Source organism: Arvicanthis niloticus, chromosome 20 (assembly GCF_011762505.2).
Source record: "Arvicanthis niloticus isolate mArvNil1 chromosome 20, mArvNil1.pat.X, whole genome shotgun sequence".
NCBI classification, from domain to species: domain Eukaryota; kingdom Metazoa; phylum Chordata; class Mammalia; order Rodentia; family Muridae; genus Arvicanthis; species Arvicanthis niloticus.
The window spans coordinates 41,361,108-41,376,242 of record NC_047677.1 but is presented as its reverse complement, the minus strand read 5'-3'; the positions used below and the strand labels follow the sequence as shown (position 1 = coordinate 41,376,242).

At 51.0% G+C, this 15,135-nt stretch overlaps 1 protein-coding gene across 17 annotated transcripts in view; it reads left to right on the top strand.

The window, feature by feature from the left end:
* Positions 1-14,099, top strand: part of Pcbp3 (poly(rC) binding protein 3) — a 194,131-nt gene extending 180,032 nt beyond the window's left edge. For 5 of the 17 annotated variants that reach the window (XM_034524891.2, XM_034524885.2, XM_034524886.2 and 2 more), the window contains 5 exons: positions 4,907-4,985; positions 5,634-5,693; positions 7,823-7,875; positions 12,580-12,749; positions 13,423-14,099. In XM_034524891.2, coding sequence (XP_034380782.1) covers positions 4,907-4,985; positions 5,634-5,693; positions 7,823-7,875; positions 12,580-12,749; positions 13,423-13,459 — 399 coding nt within the window. In that variant the 3' untranslated portion in view covers positions 13,460-14,099. Of the gene's footprint in view, positions 1-4,906; positions 4,986-5,633; positions 5,694-7,822; positions 7,876-12,579; positions 12,750-13,422 lie in introns of those variants that run through there. The other 12 variants (XM_076916826.1, XM_034524893.2, XM_034524895.2 and 9 more) reach the window with 8 other exon arrangements.
* The last annotated feature ends 1,036 nt before the right edge of the window (positions 14,100-15,135 follow it).

The following is a 15,135-nucleotide window of genomic DNA, read 5'->3' as shown; positions in this document are numbered from 1 at the left end:
GTACCATTAAGGAGGGCGGATCCGACCATGTGCAGCCATGATAGCCCAGGAGACACCAGGATGGAGAAGGATGCCAAATGGAATGCCCTGGGAAGTCTCTGAAATTAGTAAGAGAAATTAATCATCACAGTTATCTATCCCAACAAGTTCCAGAAGGATAAGCAAAAATAACTCCATTGTAGACATATCAAGATAAAACTACACAGTAACCTCGAGGGCCAAGTCAGACTACAGAGAATAAGATCCTGACAGGATCAGAGATACAGTTGACATCTCATTAGAACCTGACAATCAAAGATGGTGGCATAGTAACAGAAATGATAATGTCCTAAAAGTCTGACTTGGGAGGAGCCTCAAAAGAAGGACTTCAGTAATAGCCATTTGTAGGAAAGCAACTAGACCCAACAGAACCATAGCTAACAGCCTCCTGCCTGGCATTCAGGAAAAGAAAAGTTATCTCAGGAGGAAGGCTGGAAGGCAAGCAAAGAAAATAGTAGGCATTTGAGAAACACAAATGTAGCTGTGAATTAGTTAATCTGCTTTGGCTCCCAGTGGGTCGCTTGAATACTGCACCCACCCAAGAGCTCTGGCTTCACGAATGAAACATACACACACACACACACATTAATTTTGATATGCCTTGACTAGTTCAGTGGCTGGGCACTTCTAAACCTCCCTGCAACTAGCACACACTTCCCTTTGGTATTCTTGAATTAATATTTGCTAAATCCATATTTCATCTCTGCTACCCCAGACCCAATTAGGGGAATGGCCCCTAGGGCCATTTTCCTGGAATCTGACATGTTGGTGGGCCTTTATGTTCTCCTGGCTCCTCCACCATGGATTCCTTCACCCTCTTCCTCTCTCTCTCGGTCCCTTGCCTGCACAATCTAAAAGTCCCACTTCCATCTCCCTGCCCAGCCATTGACTCTACGGCAATTCTTTATTACCAGTCAAAGCCAGCTGGGTGCGCGAACCCTCAGGTCTAGAAGAGTGACTTTTGGGAGCCACATTAAGACAAAGCATTAGAACCAATTCCCAACACACGAATCTACAAAATTAGTGTTCTTCCCACTTTATAATTGGTAGGATTAGCATAACAGAATCAACTGTATAGAAATATAATCGTATGCTCAGGATGTGGCATGGTGGTAGAGTGCTTGCTTGGCACCATACACGGCCCGGGTTCAATCCCCAGTACCAGGGGTTGAGGGAGAAAAGCATATATAAGATTATATATGTAAGATGTAAGAGGAATTACACATCAGGTGGGTCACTGTGCCATCCACTAGAGAGTAAAGCTAGGGGATTTAAAACCTAAATGCCCATGTGGAGTTAAAATTTTAAAGTGACCGCCAACAGGAAGGGAGTATGTTGCATAACATTGGTGGTAGGAAAGAAAATGAACAAGAGGAAATATTCTAACAATTAAAAAGTAAGAAAGAAATTTCTAGAAAGCAGGACAATTAAAAAGTAACAGATAAGACGGCAGAAAATAAAAAAGCTAAAATTTCCAGTTTAAAAAAAAATAGGCTGTCACACACACACACACACACACACACACACATTCTAAAGCTAACTAGATAAGCAAACTTTAAAACTGGGGAAGTTTCATTTATTTTCTTTCAAGAGACCATGCCTGAAACACGAGCACCCTCAGTTGAAGGGTAGAGTGCGAGATGCTAGGAAAATACCAACCAAGAGAAACCTGGAGCATCTGACAAACACCTCCGAGGAGTCTCGGCATATTTCCCTGGCAGTGACAGGTCACGTGTGTGGGCCTGATAGGATTGCCATGCCAAAAGCCGTGCCTGGCACAACTGCAGAATTCCTGGGAACGTTTGCAAAGTTTGCCCACATACCAGACTGTGAAGCAGACTTCAGAATTTGGAATTATGGGCCATACTCCTCTCACAGAGGACCAAGTGTGAAATGAATGAGGAAGGGCAGCTTTGAAAAACCTGCCTTTAAGACTCAGAAGCAGGCAGGTCCCTGTGACTTCAAGGCCAGGCTGGCCCACACAGTTCCAGGCCAACTATAGCTACAAAGTGAGGCTCATCTAAAACAAAATAAAACCTGTCTTTGTTGCCCAGAATTCAGGAGGCAGAGACAGGCAGATGCCTGAGTTTGTGGCCAGCCTAATCTATAGAGGGAATTCCGGAACAACCAGGGCTAGACCAAGAAACCCTGTCTCAAAACCCAAGCCAAACCAAACCAAACCAAACAAAACAAAATATCTGCCTTTTTTTTTTTTTTTTTTTTTTTTTTTTTTTGCAAGTTCCAACCAAAAGATGACACTGAGTGCAGAGACATCACATTCATGGATAGAAACACTGAGCATTGCAAAGGTTCTAGGTCTTTCCACATGAGTGTACTAGTGCAGTGAAAATCCAGACCCCAAAGGGCCTTTTCTGGGGAAATTGTATTGTTTTCAATGTTATATGAATGATTATGGGCCTAAAATCTACAAGGTATCATCAAGGACAAGGACAAAGGATTTGCCCTTGTAAAGACTAAGATTTACTCTAGGCTCAAAATAATGGACACAGTGTAATCTTGGCCCAAGAGAAGCTGAGAGTCTGACTAGACTGTTACTTTATAGACAGTCCAGAGTCTAAAGCTACTAGGGTAATACAGCCTATCATGACCAGCATTCCCTATATGCCCAAAAGAGAAGGGGCATCTATGAACGGTGCCCAACAGTGACACATGGCGGTTCTTCATGACAACAAACATCCTCGTGTATCAAGAACTCCACAAGAAGAAAAAGGTGCCCAGCATGTTTAGAAAGAAAACTACATAGGAAAGGGTCTGTCTGTCCTCTGGTCTGGGGAGGGTTTTATAAGGGAAATACAAGCACAGACCAGAGTTCAGAGAGTGAATACAGCGTCAGCTTCTCTCGAGAGCATCATTAGAAAGGTCTGTGCAGTGGTGAATCAGCAGCAACTGACCGTGTTTGAAAATTGGGCAAGAGACCCTACAACTATTTCCCCCAGATGCAATGATGTACAGATTAGCAGGGCCACTGGCCCCTGCGTGATGAGTTCACTGCCTCCATTTCCTCATGATTCACTGAGGTGCAGACGTACAAGCCCTTGTCTAACTTTCACATTCTCAAACATCCTCAAGTGGAAAGGGTCACAGGAGTTGGTACAGTGTAACAACTTGTCTTTCCTCTCTTGCTACTTCCTCTATATCCCTCTCCTCACTGCTTTGGGGGAAAGGGTTTATTCACTTATATTTCCAGTTCATAATCCATCCTTGAGAAATCAGGGCAGGGACTGAAGTAGAAAGCATGGCAGAATGCTGCTTTCTCCTATAGCCCAGGCCCATCTCTTAGAGGTGGTGCTGCCCAGTGGGCAGGGCCCTCCGGCATCAGTCATCAGTCAAGACAGTCTCTTACAGATGTGGCCACAGGCCAGTCTAACCTGGACAGTTCCTCAACTGAGATTTCCCCTTCCCAGGTGAGTTCAGGTTATGTCAAGTTAACAATTAAATCTAATTAGCACTAACTGCTCCTTGTCAGCCTGGCACACAAAAATATCACTGTTAACCTATAACCTTTCCTTTCTTGTTTGTCTCCAAGATCTCTCGTCAATATCACAATATAGAATACAGTACAACTTTCAAATTTCACAGCCTTTAAATTTTTCAATAATTTCAAAGTTCACGTTTTTTTTTTTTTAAGTCAAATTTCTCTGTGGACTCCTATTTTTAAAAGTTACATTACTTCTTAATCCAAAAGGGAAGATCTGGGCTAGAAAAACAGTCAGATCAAAGCAAGCTCAAAACCAGCAGTGAAAAATCTAAATCCTGTAACTCAGTGTCTGGCATCTGGGACTCGGTAGTGATCTTTTGGGCTCCTACGGGGTTGGGCAGCCTTACCTCTCCAGCTTTGCTATTCACTGGCTTGCTCCCCAAAACTATCAAAAACAAAAGTGGAAGACCTCTTAGCATTTAATCCTCTGGAGTCCAGGCCAGACTCCAGATTGATGACAGGCAGCCTCGCTGGGACCTGTTTGAGAAAGAAGGGTCAACACGTTTCCTGTGGGTATGCGGCCTGCTGGGCCCCTGTCCCGTGATGTCCTCATCCTCTGCACCGCCGCCCTAGATTCTCAAAAGGGTAGTGTGGTTCAGAGCATCTACCCACCATGCTCTGTTGCTCAAAAGTGTGGCCAGACCTAGTCTCTTACTGTCTGATGTTCTTTACGTTAAGAGTGAGGCTCAGAGAAAATGAACAAAGGAATCACATATTCAAACTCTGCTTTGACAAGCCCCATGGCTGGTGGGAGCTGAGGTGTAGCCTGGGACAGCAGCGAGCAGCAGCGAGCAGCTGCCTCTGGAAAGCGTCCTGGGGGTCCTCTATATCTCAGTCACCCTATATAAGACAAGGTGCTTGCAGGGCAGGCTCTAGCTCTACCAGCCGCTCCCCGCCCTTTCCCCACTCCCAACCCCGCTACCCCCCAGACTGCCTTGTCTTAAATGGGGCCTGCAGACCAGGAGGTGAGCAAAGCCTGGCGTGAAGCTAGAACCAGAGCAAGATTTGATGATCTGCTAGGTTGAATCTGCTAGTCTCTCAGGGGCCCAGCTGGTCCTGTTCTGTGTCCCTCAGACCCTCCTCTCAGAGCCGCCTCTCCCCACCCCCCTTCAGGGCCACTGGCCTCTCCCCTCCTCACTAGCCCGGGAAGGAAAAAGCACGACTCCTTCAGGCTCTTGCCTGCTGGCAGCCAGGCCCATTGGTTCCACCCAGGCCAAGTCCTTGTGCCCCGCTGCACTGTCTGCCATGTGTCCGCATGGCCCCTCTGAACCTCTCTGTGCAAAGTTCTGTGACTGCCATTTTTAACTTGGTGTGACTTGTACTCGATGACAATAACCTTCTTAGCTCTCGTGTCCCTCCTACCCCCAGCAGTTGACCAAGCTCCACCAGTTGGCCATGCAGCAAACCCCCTTTCCTCCCCTCGGACAGACCAACCCCGCTTTCCCCGGTACGTACCCAGCTGCCCTTTTCTGACCTTCTCTTCTCACCCGGGGACTCGCTTTCTCTCTCTATCTCTCTCTCTCTCTGAGCTCCCTGCGGTCCAGTGAGTAGCTCAAGCGCTGCCAGAGCTCTGGATGCTGAATCTTGCAGTGTTAATGCAGTGGGCTGCACACAGCTGAGGCGGGTCGGTCTGCCTCCCATGGAGGGCCACTTTACTGCCCCTCGGCTTCCGTGTTCTTGCCTTTTGAGGGTCTTACGTGCAGAGCAGTGCTCTGTGCCACCCACAGTCCATCCCCAGGTGGCTTTTCCTAGCCAGGCTTGGAGCACATCATTTTCTGCATCAAGCATTCTGACCGCAGAAATGACCCCCCAAGCCTGGCTGCTGCAGCCCTGCCTAGGATAGCACTGACAGAGCTAGCCTGCACTCAGGCCAGTGGTGAAGCAGCAGTCAGAGGGGCTGGCTACAGCCTGGCTGGGCATTTGTATCAGATGTCCTTCACTGAAGCAGAGCCGCCCCTATGGCCGGTGAAAAACACACTGGCCGTGCATGTCGGCTGTGCATGCACCAATCATATTTTGAGCTTTCCTAGTTGAAGGGACCTTGCTTCTCTCCTTGAGGGCAAAACATTAAACCTCTCTCTTCTTTGCTCTCCAGGAGAAAAGCTGCCTTTACACTCCTCCGAAGAAGCTCAAAATCTGATGGGCCAGTCGTCAGGTAAAACAGACCACAGTACCGGGGGAGCAGGCCAGGGGACATGTACAGAGGACGAGGGTACCCACACCTATGACAGCTGAGTGTCTAGCCCCCAACTTGGCTGACAGTAGTTTTCAGGGGCACAAGTTGTGGACCTGAATGGGGACCACCCAGGAGCCAGGTCTTCCATTGTTAGTAAATGCTGGCTCAGCAAGTACAGCTGGCAGGAGCTCTGTGAACAGTTGGGTGGCATAAGGCACTGTGCCCCTACATGAGGAGGGCCTATCTCAAGCTGTCACTGGTTATCCAGCTGAGCAGTGTGTAGGGTTGCATAGCGAGAACATGACTGTAGAAACCACAGGATGGTATGTGCTTTTTAAAGATGGGTTTCCCTGGATATAGGCACCAAGTCTTAGTAGACAGATCTGGGCTGGGTGTGTCCGCACCTTCTGGTTTTCATTTAAATGCCTGCTGCCCAGGACACAGCGGGGTGACGTGTATGTAGTCTGTGATGCAGTGACTGAGGGAACAGCCTTGGGAAGAGTGATAGACTGGGGCCGAGTGTGTGTTCTGGGTCCTGTAAGGGAAATACCTTACACTTCAGACCTGCAGGCCACTGTGAGTGCACGTGGCCAACGATGTGGCCTCAGAAATGGTGTCACACCATGCTTTTGTGTGACAACTTGATCGTGGCCCTAGAGACCTAGAGTACAACATGAGCAGGTGACATGGCAGGAAGGCTGTGTGCAGAGACAACAGTTAGCTGTGTGGGGGAATGCAGCTGGCTTTGAAGCCTTGTCCTGAGGAGACATGGCTTAACTATCCACTTAACTTTGGTGTCCCTGAAAAAGGATTCTCATTCTTTGTTCAGTCGCATGTAACATCCAACAGATGTCCCCTGCTGCCTCAGGAACTCCTGTCCAGCACGCCAATAGTACTTTCAAGTGACTTTTTACATGTCCCTGCGTCTGTAATGTGGATAGATTCCCTGAACAGCCAAATAATTATGTTAAAAGCTATTATTGAAAGGAGATGAGAGGTAGAAAACTCCAGAATTCCATCTGTAAATAGCAGAGATGGATGAGGTGGTTCATTCAACACTTCCACCCAGGCCTGACTGCTGGACACCCTCCTTGGGGTCACCCTCTGGCAGGAGCCAGTAACCACATGAGACAAGATTTCGAGGAGGTGGCCCATCCAGGGAGCCAGCAGGGGGGAGCAAGGCTGGAAGAGGAACTGGGAAGAGGAAGGGCACAATGAGAAGTAGGGGCTCCCCGAGATTGTCTTGGGGAAGATCCTGGGTTCCCTGGCTGTCTAGATGTGGTACTGAAGAGTCAGTGCAGAGGCAGGGCCAGCAAGCAGGAGTGCCAAGTGAGGGGACAGCCTGGGTTCTGGGGCACTCTGAAGCCGTGTGTGTAGAGCCGGCTGTCTGGAGAATATAGAGCCTGGAGTCAGGACCTTTGCTGAGTCTGAAGGCAAGGGTGTCAGCTTCGGGACTTGCAGACCTGAGGTGCTGAGTTGGGCTTGCTGTGTACAGAGCATGCACCATCCCAGAGGTACAGCCATTGCACCTTCCGCTGTGGCAGTCCCTTGAGTGTATTGTCACTATTTCTGAGGCAGAGAGCAGTAGCATGTGGCCTGTTCACTGGTGACATAGTTGAGACTTGTCATGAAAACCTGGGCCATGTGCTGTGGCCTCCTGACAGAATTGTGTCAGCAGCAGAATTAACAATGGGTGCTTGGCCACTTCTGGCTACCTGCAGTGGAACCCACGTGAGGTCTCAGGGTTGAACAGAGTGGGGCACAGCACCCACAAGTCTTCCTGAACAGAAGAGGACAGACATTCAATGTCAATGTGACCAGTGTGACCTGTGCCCCAGCTGCCTTGTAACCCCCGGAGGTGTGGTGCCTGCCCTCTTTTAAGCTCAGGGCCCACCAGGCTGTATATGTAAGGTGTGGGTTTGGGGGGTTTTGTTTTCTTTTGAGAGAAGTTAGAACTCTGGAATTTGGGTTACCCTGGGCGGTACCAGGGCCTGGGCCCCTGAACTGTGCCCTCAGCTAGCCCAAGGAAGTATGGACCAGGTCTGGCTATGGCAATAAACTGCTTTCCCTCCAACCTAATCCTAATCATGTTCCCTTGGTGTGCCCAGGTCTGGATGCCAGCCCACCGGCCAGCACCCATGAGCTTACCATTCCCAATGATGTGAGTATACCCCCTGCACCCTCCTGTACACACACACACACACACACACACACACACACACACCACTGTTCCAGTGATACCCTCAAGCCTGGACCTACTGTTGAATCTCTTCTCTCCTTTCTTTCCCACTTTCTACTGATACCATTCGCATGAAAGATGCAGGCAAGAAGTGGGAACATCAGGGTGATTCAGAGGGCAGCACCAGAGCTGGGCTGAGAGTCTGGCAACAGCAACAGTACCCTGGCTTAGGGACCTTGAGAGTAGGGTGGTCCAAGAAGGTTCTGGAATGATATGACCCGTACTGGAGGTTTGAGATTCTCTGGCACAAGAAGTTGCTTGTATGTCACAGGGGGCATGGATCCCTTACTCTAGTGTCCCTCAATTTGTCACATCCTTGGGGACACCACATCTGTGGTCACTTAGTCCTCTCAGGCTGAACAGGGGTCTTGAGAGATGCTGGCAGTCTCTGAATCAGTGGCTCCAAATCAGGAGGACCAGGGAGGAGCTCATGTCTTTGAGAGCAGCTGCCAGGATAGCAGAAGGAACAGTCTGTGTGTGGGCCATGCAGGAGTTATCTCCTTTTCGACTTGTATTTGAGCTTTCTCTGCCCTAAAGCTAGTGAGACTCTGTCTCAGTTTTTGTCTGAGTCTGTCTGTCTGTCTGTCTGTCTGTCTGTCTGTCTGTCTGTCCTTGCCTGCCCGCCTGCCTCACCCCCTCTGTGTACCTCACTGCCTGCCTTTGTGTACAGAGGGTTTATGGGTGTACAGATACACTTGCCTATACAGGCATCTGTGGAAGCCAGACGTAGGCGCTGGGGTGTGTGTCTCAATTGCTTCTCCATGTTATAGACCTTGCTGAGCCTGGAGCTCTCTCTTTCAGCTAGTTGGCTGGCTAGAAAGTTCTAGAGATTCTCGTGTCTCCATCCCTGTCCCTGGGGATACAGACAGTGGCCATCAAGCCCGGGTTTTAATGTGGGGGCCAAGGATCCAAACAGCAAGCCCTTTACTTACCGAGCCACCTCTCCAGCCCCTAGAGCCATGTGTGTGTGTGCGTGCATGCATGCATGCGTTTGTGTGTGTGTGTGTGTGTGTGTGCAAGCGCATGTGCACGCATGCGCTATCTGTCTGTATGTTTCTATATGTTTCCATATGAATGAAGGTCAGAGGTTAACCTTCAGGTGTTATTCCGTGGGAGCCATCTACTTTGTTTTTTGAGACAGTCTCTCACCAGGACCTGGGGCTCACCGATTAGGCTAGACTGGCTGGCCAACACTCCCTGGGGATCCACGTGACTCGTCTACTGATGTTACAAGCATGTGCCACCAAACCTGGGTGCTAGGGATCAAACTAAGGTCCTCATCGTGAGGGGCGAGCACTTGACCTACTAATTTCTCTCTCCAGATCAGCCCCTCCCGTCCATCTGAACCAACTTCAGAAAACCCAGAGTTTAAGAGTCTAAGGGGACCCCCAGCTTGAGTGTAGATGGCAGACAGTTGGGCAGCAGATTAAACTGGCCAGAGAAGCCATGGGTGGTGCCTCTGAGCTTCAAGGAAACACCATCACCACCCTCTCCCAACCCGTCTGGTTGCAGATGGCCCCTGAAGGGGTTCTGCCACCAGCCCCAGGCATCTGTCCTGTTACCTGACAGCCTCAGGTTCCCCAACTTTGTAGGAGCCTTCATAGGAGTCAGTCCCAGTGGCCTGATAGCATTGTTGTGTAGCCTTTAGTTCTGAGAACATTGGAGGTTGGACCCCTTATCAGGCTGTCTGTGGATGAGAGTGTCATGTTACCTTGTAGTGGACAAGGTCTCTGCTTTGTGCCTTCCTCTTCCCACCCCATGTGTGATGGTTCCTCTGGCACAGAGCTCACCAGTACACGCTCCGTCAGCTAGAGCTAGGGCTTCATGAATAACATGAATCCTACCTCATCAGCACTGGGACACAAACTTTTGTTTAACCTGAAATGGATGTAAAGACATCCGGGGCTGGGCCTGGTGGGGGACCTGTTTGCTCTGCTGCCGTGCGGTGGGTGAACACTGACTGACCTAGCCTGTCCTGTCATCCTGAAGTCTTTAGAGAGTGGAGCTGATGGTTCACAGCTCATCAGAGCTTGCCCTTTCACCCGGCACAGGAAGGCCATAGAATCTATGGCATAGAGGGTTTCCGCTCACCTTTATAGAAGAGACTAGGCTACAGGCAAGGATGCAGTCTCCCAGAGCCAATGATCCACACCTGCAGCCTACCACATTCTTGGACACAAGGAAGGAGCCAGAACACGATCATCCTGACCCTTTCTAGTGACTGGTCTGGGTCTATCTCCTGCTCACAGTTGAATCAGTCTTCTCCCTCATCTGCAGACAGGCACTGGATGATGATGTATCTCTTCTGTCCGGGCCACATGGGCCTTCCGAGGAAGAGACCCCCAGACCATTCCTAATGGCTAATGCTACAGAGATTGCCCTAGGGGATTCAGTTTGGGGCACTTAAGGCTGGATGCTCTGCTGTGAGCTCCTGCCTGTAAAGCTCAGGCCTTACCCTGGTTGTGAGTGGCACACTTGCTTGGAGCCTTTTGTTGGGAAAGAAAACTCATACATTCCACATGGCTCTGAGAGGTAGGGGACCAGTCAGGCTTGCCGCAGTGTCTGTGAGCTTGACAGGCATTGTTGGAGAACCCGTCCTATTTCCTTGCATCCCTATAGCTTTATTGAAATTTGCAATGTGAAGCCAGATAGGTGGGAATGGCATGAGCCTGGAGCTGCATGTCAGTGGGGTCCTAGTGAGGCCACATCGGGGAGCACATTGAGCTGCTACCAGCCACAGGCCTAAGTCATCTCAGGAGAAGCATCAGTTGCCTCTCTCTAAGAGCAATGCCTAGCAGTGTGTGTGTGTCGGGATCCTGGTGTGTTCAAGGGCCAGCCAACGTCTCTCCTGCTCCGAACCCCTCCAGTGTGAAGGAAGGAGAGGGGCTTAGGGCACAGGCCACAGAACACCTCAGGATTTTGGAGGTATGAGCCCAGGAGGGAAAGCCACTGAAGAGACACGCTTCAGGTGTAAAGAAGAGAGTATGTATGAGTCTAGACAGAAAGGGGGAGGGAGGGTCAGCTTCCTCCAGGGCCTGTTGGAGGGGAAATGGCAGCAGCGAGGCAGGATCTGTGCTGGGAGGCTGGCACGTGTCATCCACATCTGAGGTGACTGTGAACCTGCCAGGAGGGGTTCAAGGAGGGAAAGAGGCATAGAAGGCCACACCCATGGTGCACCCTCCTGAATGATGGCATCTTCAGAGACATGTGGCCACACATTCTCCCTCAGCACAGGAGCCACCCTGTCACACCTAGCCTTGGTCACAGAAGAGCTCCATAGCCTTACTACCAGAAGGAAGGGAGCACAGGCAGGCAGGTCAGTTGAGCCATGGCTGTGTGCAGGTTAGGAAGCCCCCTTCTCTGCCACAGGGTCAGGCACCCTTGGGACAACTGACATAGGCATGAGGAGCCATGGGCAGAGCCCAGCCAGAGCCAGGAGTAGTGGGCGGGACTTGAGAAACAAAGACAGGTGAAGCCCAGAGGTGTAAGACAAGATGCTGAACGGCTCCGGCCTCTGGAGAAGAGGGTCACTGTGTTCAAATAGCCTAATTGTCAGAGCTCAGTGGGAAATACAGGTGACCAGCAGATGGTTTTAATAGGGAACAGAGTGCAGAGCACGCACCCTTCAGGACAGGAGCTAGTCTCCTGGTGCCTCTGCTGACCCAGGGGCCCCGTTGCCCATCATACAGGTTTGGAAGCAGATTCTCTTCCTGCACCTCAGGTCCAGCCCAGCCTTCTGCCTGGTGTCTCATTACATGAGAACAGCTTGTTTCTAGACCTCGGGCTGGTGCCCAGCCAGCCAGGTGCCACAGGACCACTGCCCAGGCTCTCGGTGGCTGCCTGGCCAGTGTTCCTTTCCATGCCTCAGATCACTCCGTGGAGATTCTGTTTCATCAGTGAGGGCAGTTGAGGGACGTCATCTGGCTCCTCTGCAGTCTTTTCTGGGGTCCAGGATGCCCCCATCATGGAACAGGGTAGACCTGAGAGGCACATACCCAACTGTAAGCTGTTGCCAGAGGAAAGATCTTGATCCCCAGGATGGAGGACACTCTTGTCCCTGAGCTGCCTTAGAAAGGGCCCACACTCCTGACTTCACTGGCCCCAGGTCTCTGCATCCTCTAAACAGAGCTCACCATGCAAACACCTGGATTTGTCCTCAACTTCATCTGATTTCCTCAAAAGCTGGGTTTCAGCAGTAGTGAACTTCAGATGCTCCCATCCTCCCTGTGAGGGTATGGCCAAATGGCCCTGACCCAGCCTAGGCCAGAGCTGGTGTGGGATTCCCTACTCAGCCTGAATCATCTGTCTTTGGGTCACATCTGACCAGGTAGAGGAAGCCAGTATGAGAATGGCCATGTCCCTTCTTGTGTGGACTTGTCCCATAAGGACAGACACTCGGCAGAGGCTGTAAGACCATCAGCAGGCGGAGCCGGAGCCCCTCTCCCATTGTCCCTGGGACCAGGCTCAGGACTTGGCAATGCCTGTCTTCTTCCAGAGCGCTGAGTTCATAGGCAGTGTTTCCAGCCTAGCCTGTCCCCTGAGGTTGTCCCCACAGGGCTCCCGCAGATGCCTCGAAAGGGATGTGCCGGTCTCTTCTCTAAGAGGTGCCTCCGTCATTTCTTCTAGCTTATAGGCTGCATAATTGGACGCCAAGGAACCAAAATCAATGAAATCCGACAGATGTCTGGAGCTCAGATCAAAATCGCCAATGCCACTGAGGGGTCATCAGAGCGCCAGATCACCATCACAGGGACCCCAGCCAACATCAGCCTTGCCCAGTATCTCATCAACGCTAGGTGAGCAAGTCCTAGGCGGCTGGGCCCTCACTAGCTATGGCTTGCAGCCAGCCCCACACCCTGGCATGTGGGGAGAGGTATGAGGGAGACCAGCCTCCACAGGGTCGAGGGCCACTCCATTCACCAACATGTAGCTAGGAAGCTAGGGTGAGCAGTTTGCCCATTTTCCTATTTCCCTCTTCCCAGCCTGTACTCACGCTATGCCCATCTTCCTCAGGCAACGGGTGTTGGCAGGCTTGTAGTAAGTTGGGGAGGGGGCGGTAGGGAGGTATGAAAATGCCTAGCTCCTGCCTAACCTGCCCCAAATCCACTATAAGCAACTGTCCTGAAACAGCATAATTCCTATCCGTATCACAACTCCTTCCATGACAGTCCTGAAGCCCCCACTGAGGCCAGCTGGGTGCTCCTGGTCCTATGCTCTACCCTGGAAGGATCCAGACTCTCTCAGCAAGATTGAGTGACAGGCACAGGGACAGGTAAAGCTCTACAGAGCTGACCTGGCAGGCTTTCTGCCTGTTGTGTGGTGGGTCCTCCAGCTCATGGCCACTGAAAGGTGACCTGGAAGAGCTCATCCCCTGGAAATGGAGAGGTGCTCCCCACCCACACTGTCTCACCCCCCATCTCATCGCAGAAGAAGTCTATGACGTGTCTCTCGTGCCTTTGTCTGTTCCAGGCTGACGTCTGAGGTCACCGGGATGGGTGCACTCTAACCTACCCAAGATCCTCCACTGCACACATCGGATGGCTCCAGCCCGCAGCCTCACCAGCTGGCACACTGTACAGACTGCCTGTCCTTCCTTGCAGATATGACTAGAGCGTTTTCTTTACAAGCAGATGATAGTGCGTGTCTGCCCACTCAGGCCCTGTGCGCTCCGTGTTAGTGTAGCCTCCACACTTTGGCATGCCATGCGGCTTCTTTACTTTAACGCTCAGCGTATTCCCAAATGTGATGTTTCAGAGATGTATCCCTCAGTATCCATGTGACTGTCTGTTTAAAAGTTGGTTTGATGCTTTAACAGCACCCCCTATGTCCTGCTGTCCTTGTTCTCAGAGACCCTCCCCTCTCGCCCACTCTACTGACTCATCCCCACCCTAGGTTGTACGCAGGGATCAGAGGTACTTTTCTTGCAACCTAGGAGTGTCTGGAAGAGGAAGGACTTGGGGGGGGGGCGTGTATCTAAGGAGCAGAGTGGAGTGCCAGAGGGTGGGGTGGGACCCTGGCTTCACTGGGATATCTCGGGGAGGGGGCACTTGTGGCCCCCAGGTGTCTTCCAAGATGGCTAAGAACAAGGACTTGCCAGAAAGTTCATCTGCACCCATCAGTTCAATAAATGTCGTGTTCCTCTCCCATGGCTCTGGCTTCTCTCTGCTCCCCTATCCTCGGTGCCCATACCAACCTGTGAGACGCACCGGTACCCAACCTGAGAGTAAGAAGAGGTGTAACTGCCCAGGGCACAACTTTGTTGTAGCCCCTGGCCCAGCTCCAAGGGCTCTGCTGCCTCTGATTTTGGAGTTTCTGGCAAGAATGGCATGGCAGAGACCAGCTCAGGCTGGGGGAAGGGGTAGAGATGTCCAGTGTATGCCATCTGTCCCGGAACCTGTCCTCGCCTATGAGTATAGTGACCTGCTAGGGTATGCAGCATCCACCTTGGCAGGAAGGACTCCCTCCTGTTGTCCAGACAGACAAAGCAGATGCACCCCATGCACATGGCCTGTATTTTAGCCAGGAGTCTCTGATGTCGTTGCCTAGATGCATTCCTTGCCCTCTGCTATGGACACTGCACAGTGTAGCCGCAAACAGGAGCTTAGCCCCCATGGCCACTCCTCACACCCAGCAAGTTAGAGCAAAAATTTAATCCCACACCTGCTTGTACCCAGACACAGGTCTGAGGGATGACAAGGACTCAGAGGACACAAACCTTTCCTTAAGGCAAGACTTTCCCTAGGCCCGTCAACTGGGAGTACCATAAGAAAGAATAGCTTTTTTGTAAGTACAGTTTTTTAAAAAAACAAACCAAAAACCCCAAACGGCATAGGAGCATCGAAAGTACAGGATCAAATGGAGCCCAAGGGAGGCCCCAAAGGTGATGGAGCACTGGGCAAGTGAGGAGTCAGGTGGGCATGTACCCTTTGGTCAGGTGAAGGAGCACATACCTAGGGGCACATGTAGTGTAAGCCAGGCCATGGAGTAAGCTCCACTCAACCCTAGGCTGAAATTGCTTGGCTTCTTGTTCATTATCTGGTGAAGGTGGTGATGTCCTTCAGGGAGCGTGTGGGCGCTGGCTCTCACCATCGTCCACACACCTCCAGGAACTCTAGGAGGTCTGGTATCTGCCAGGCTGTAGGTGTGCTTGGTGAAATAGACTTGGGTCTTCTCTACAAACAG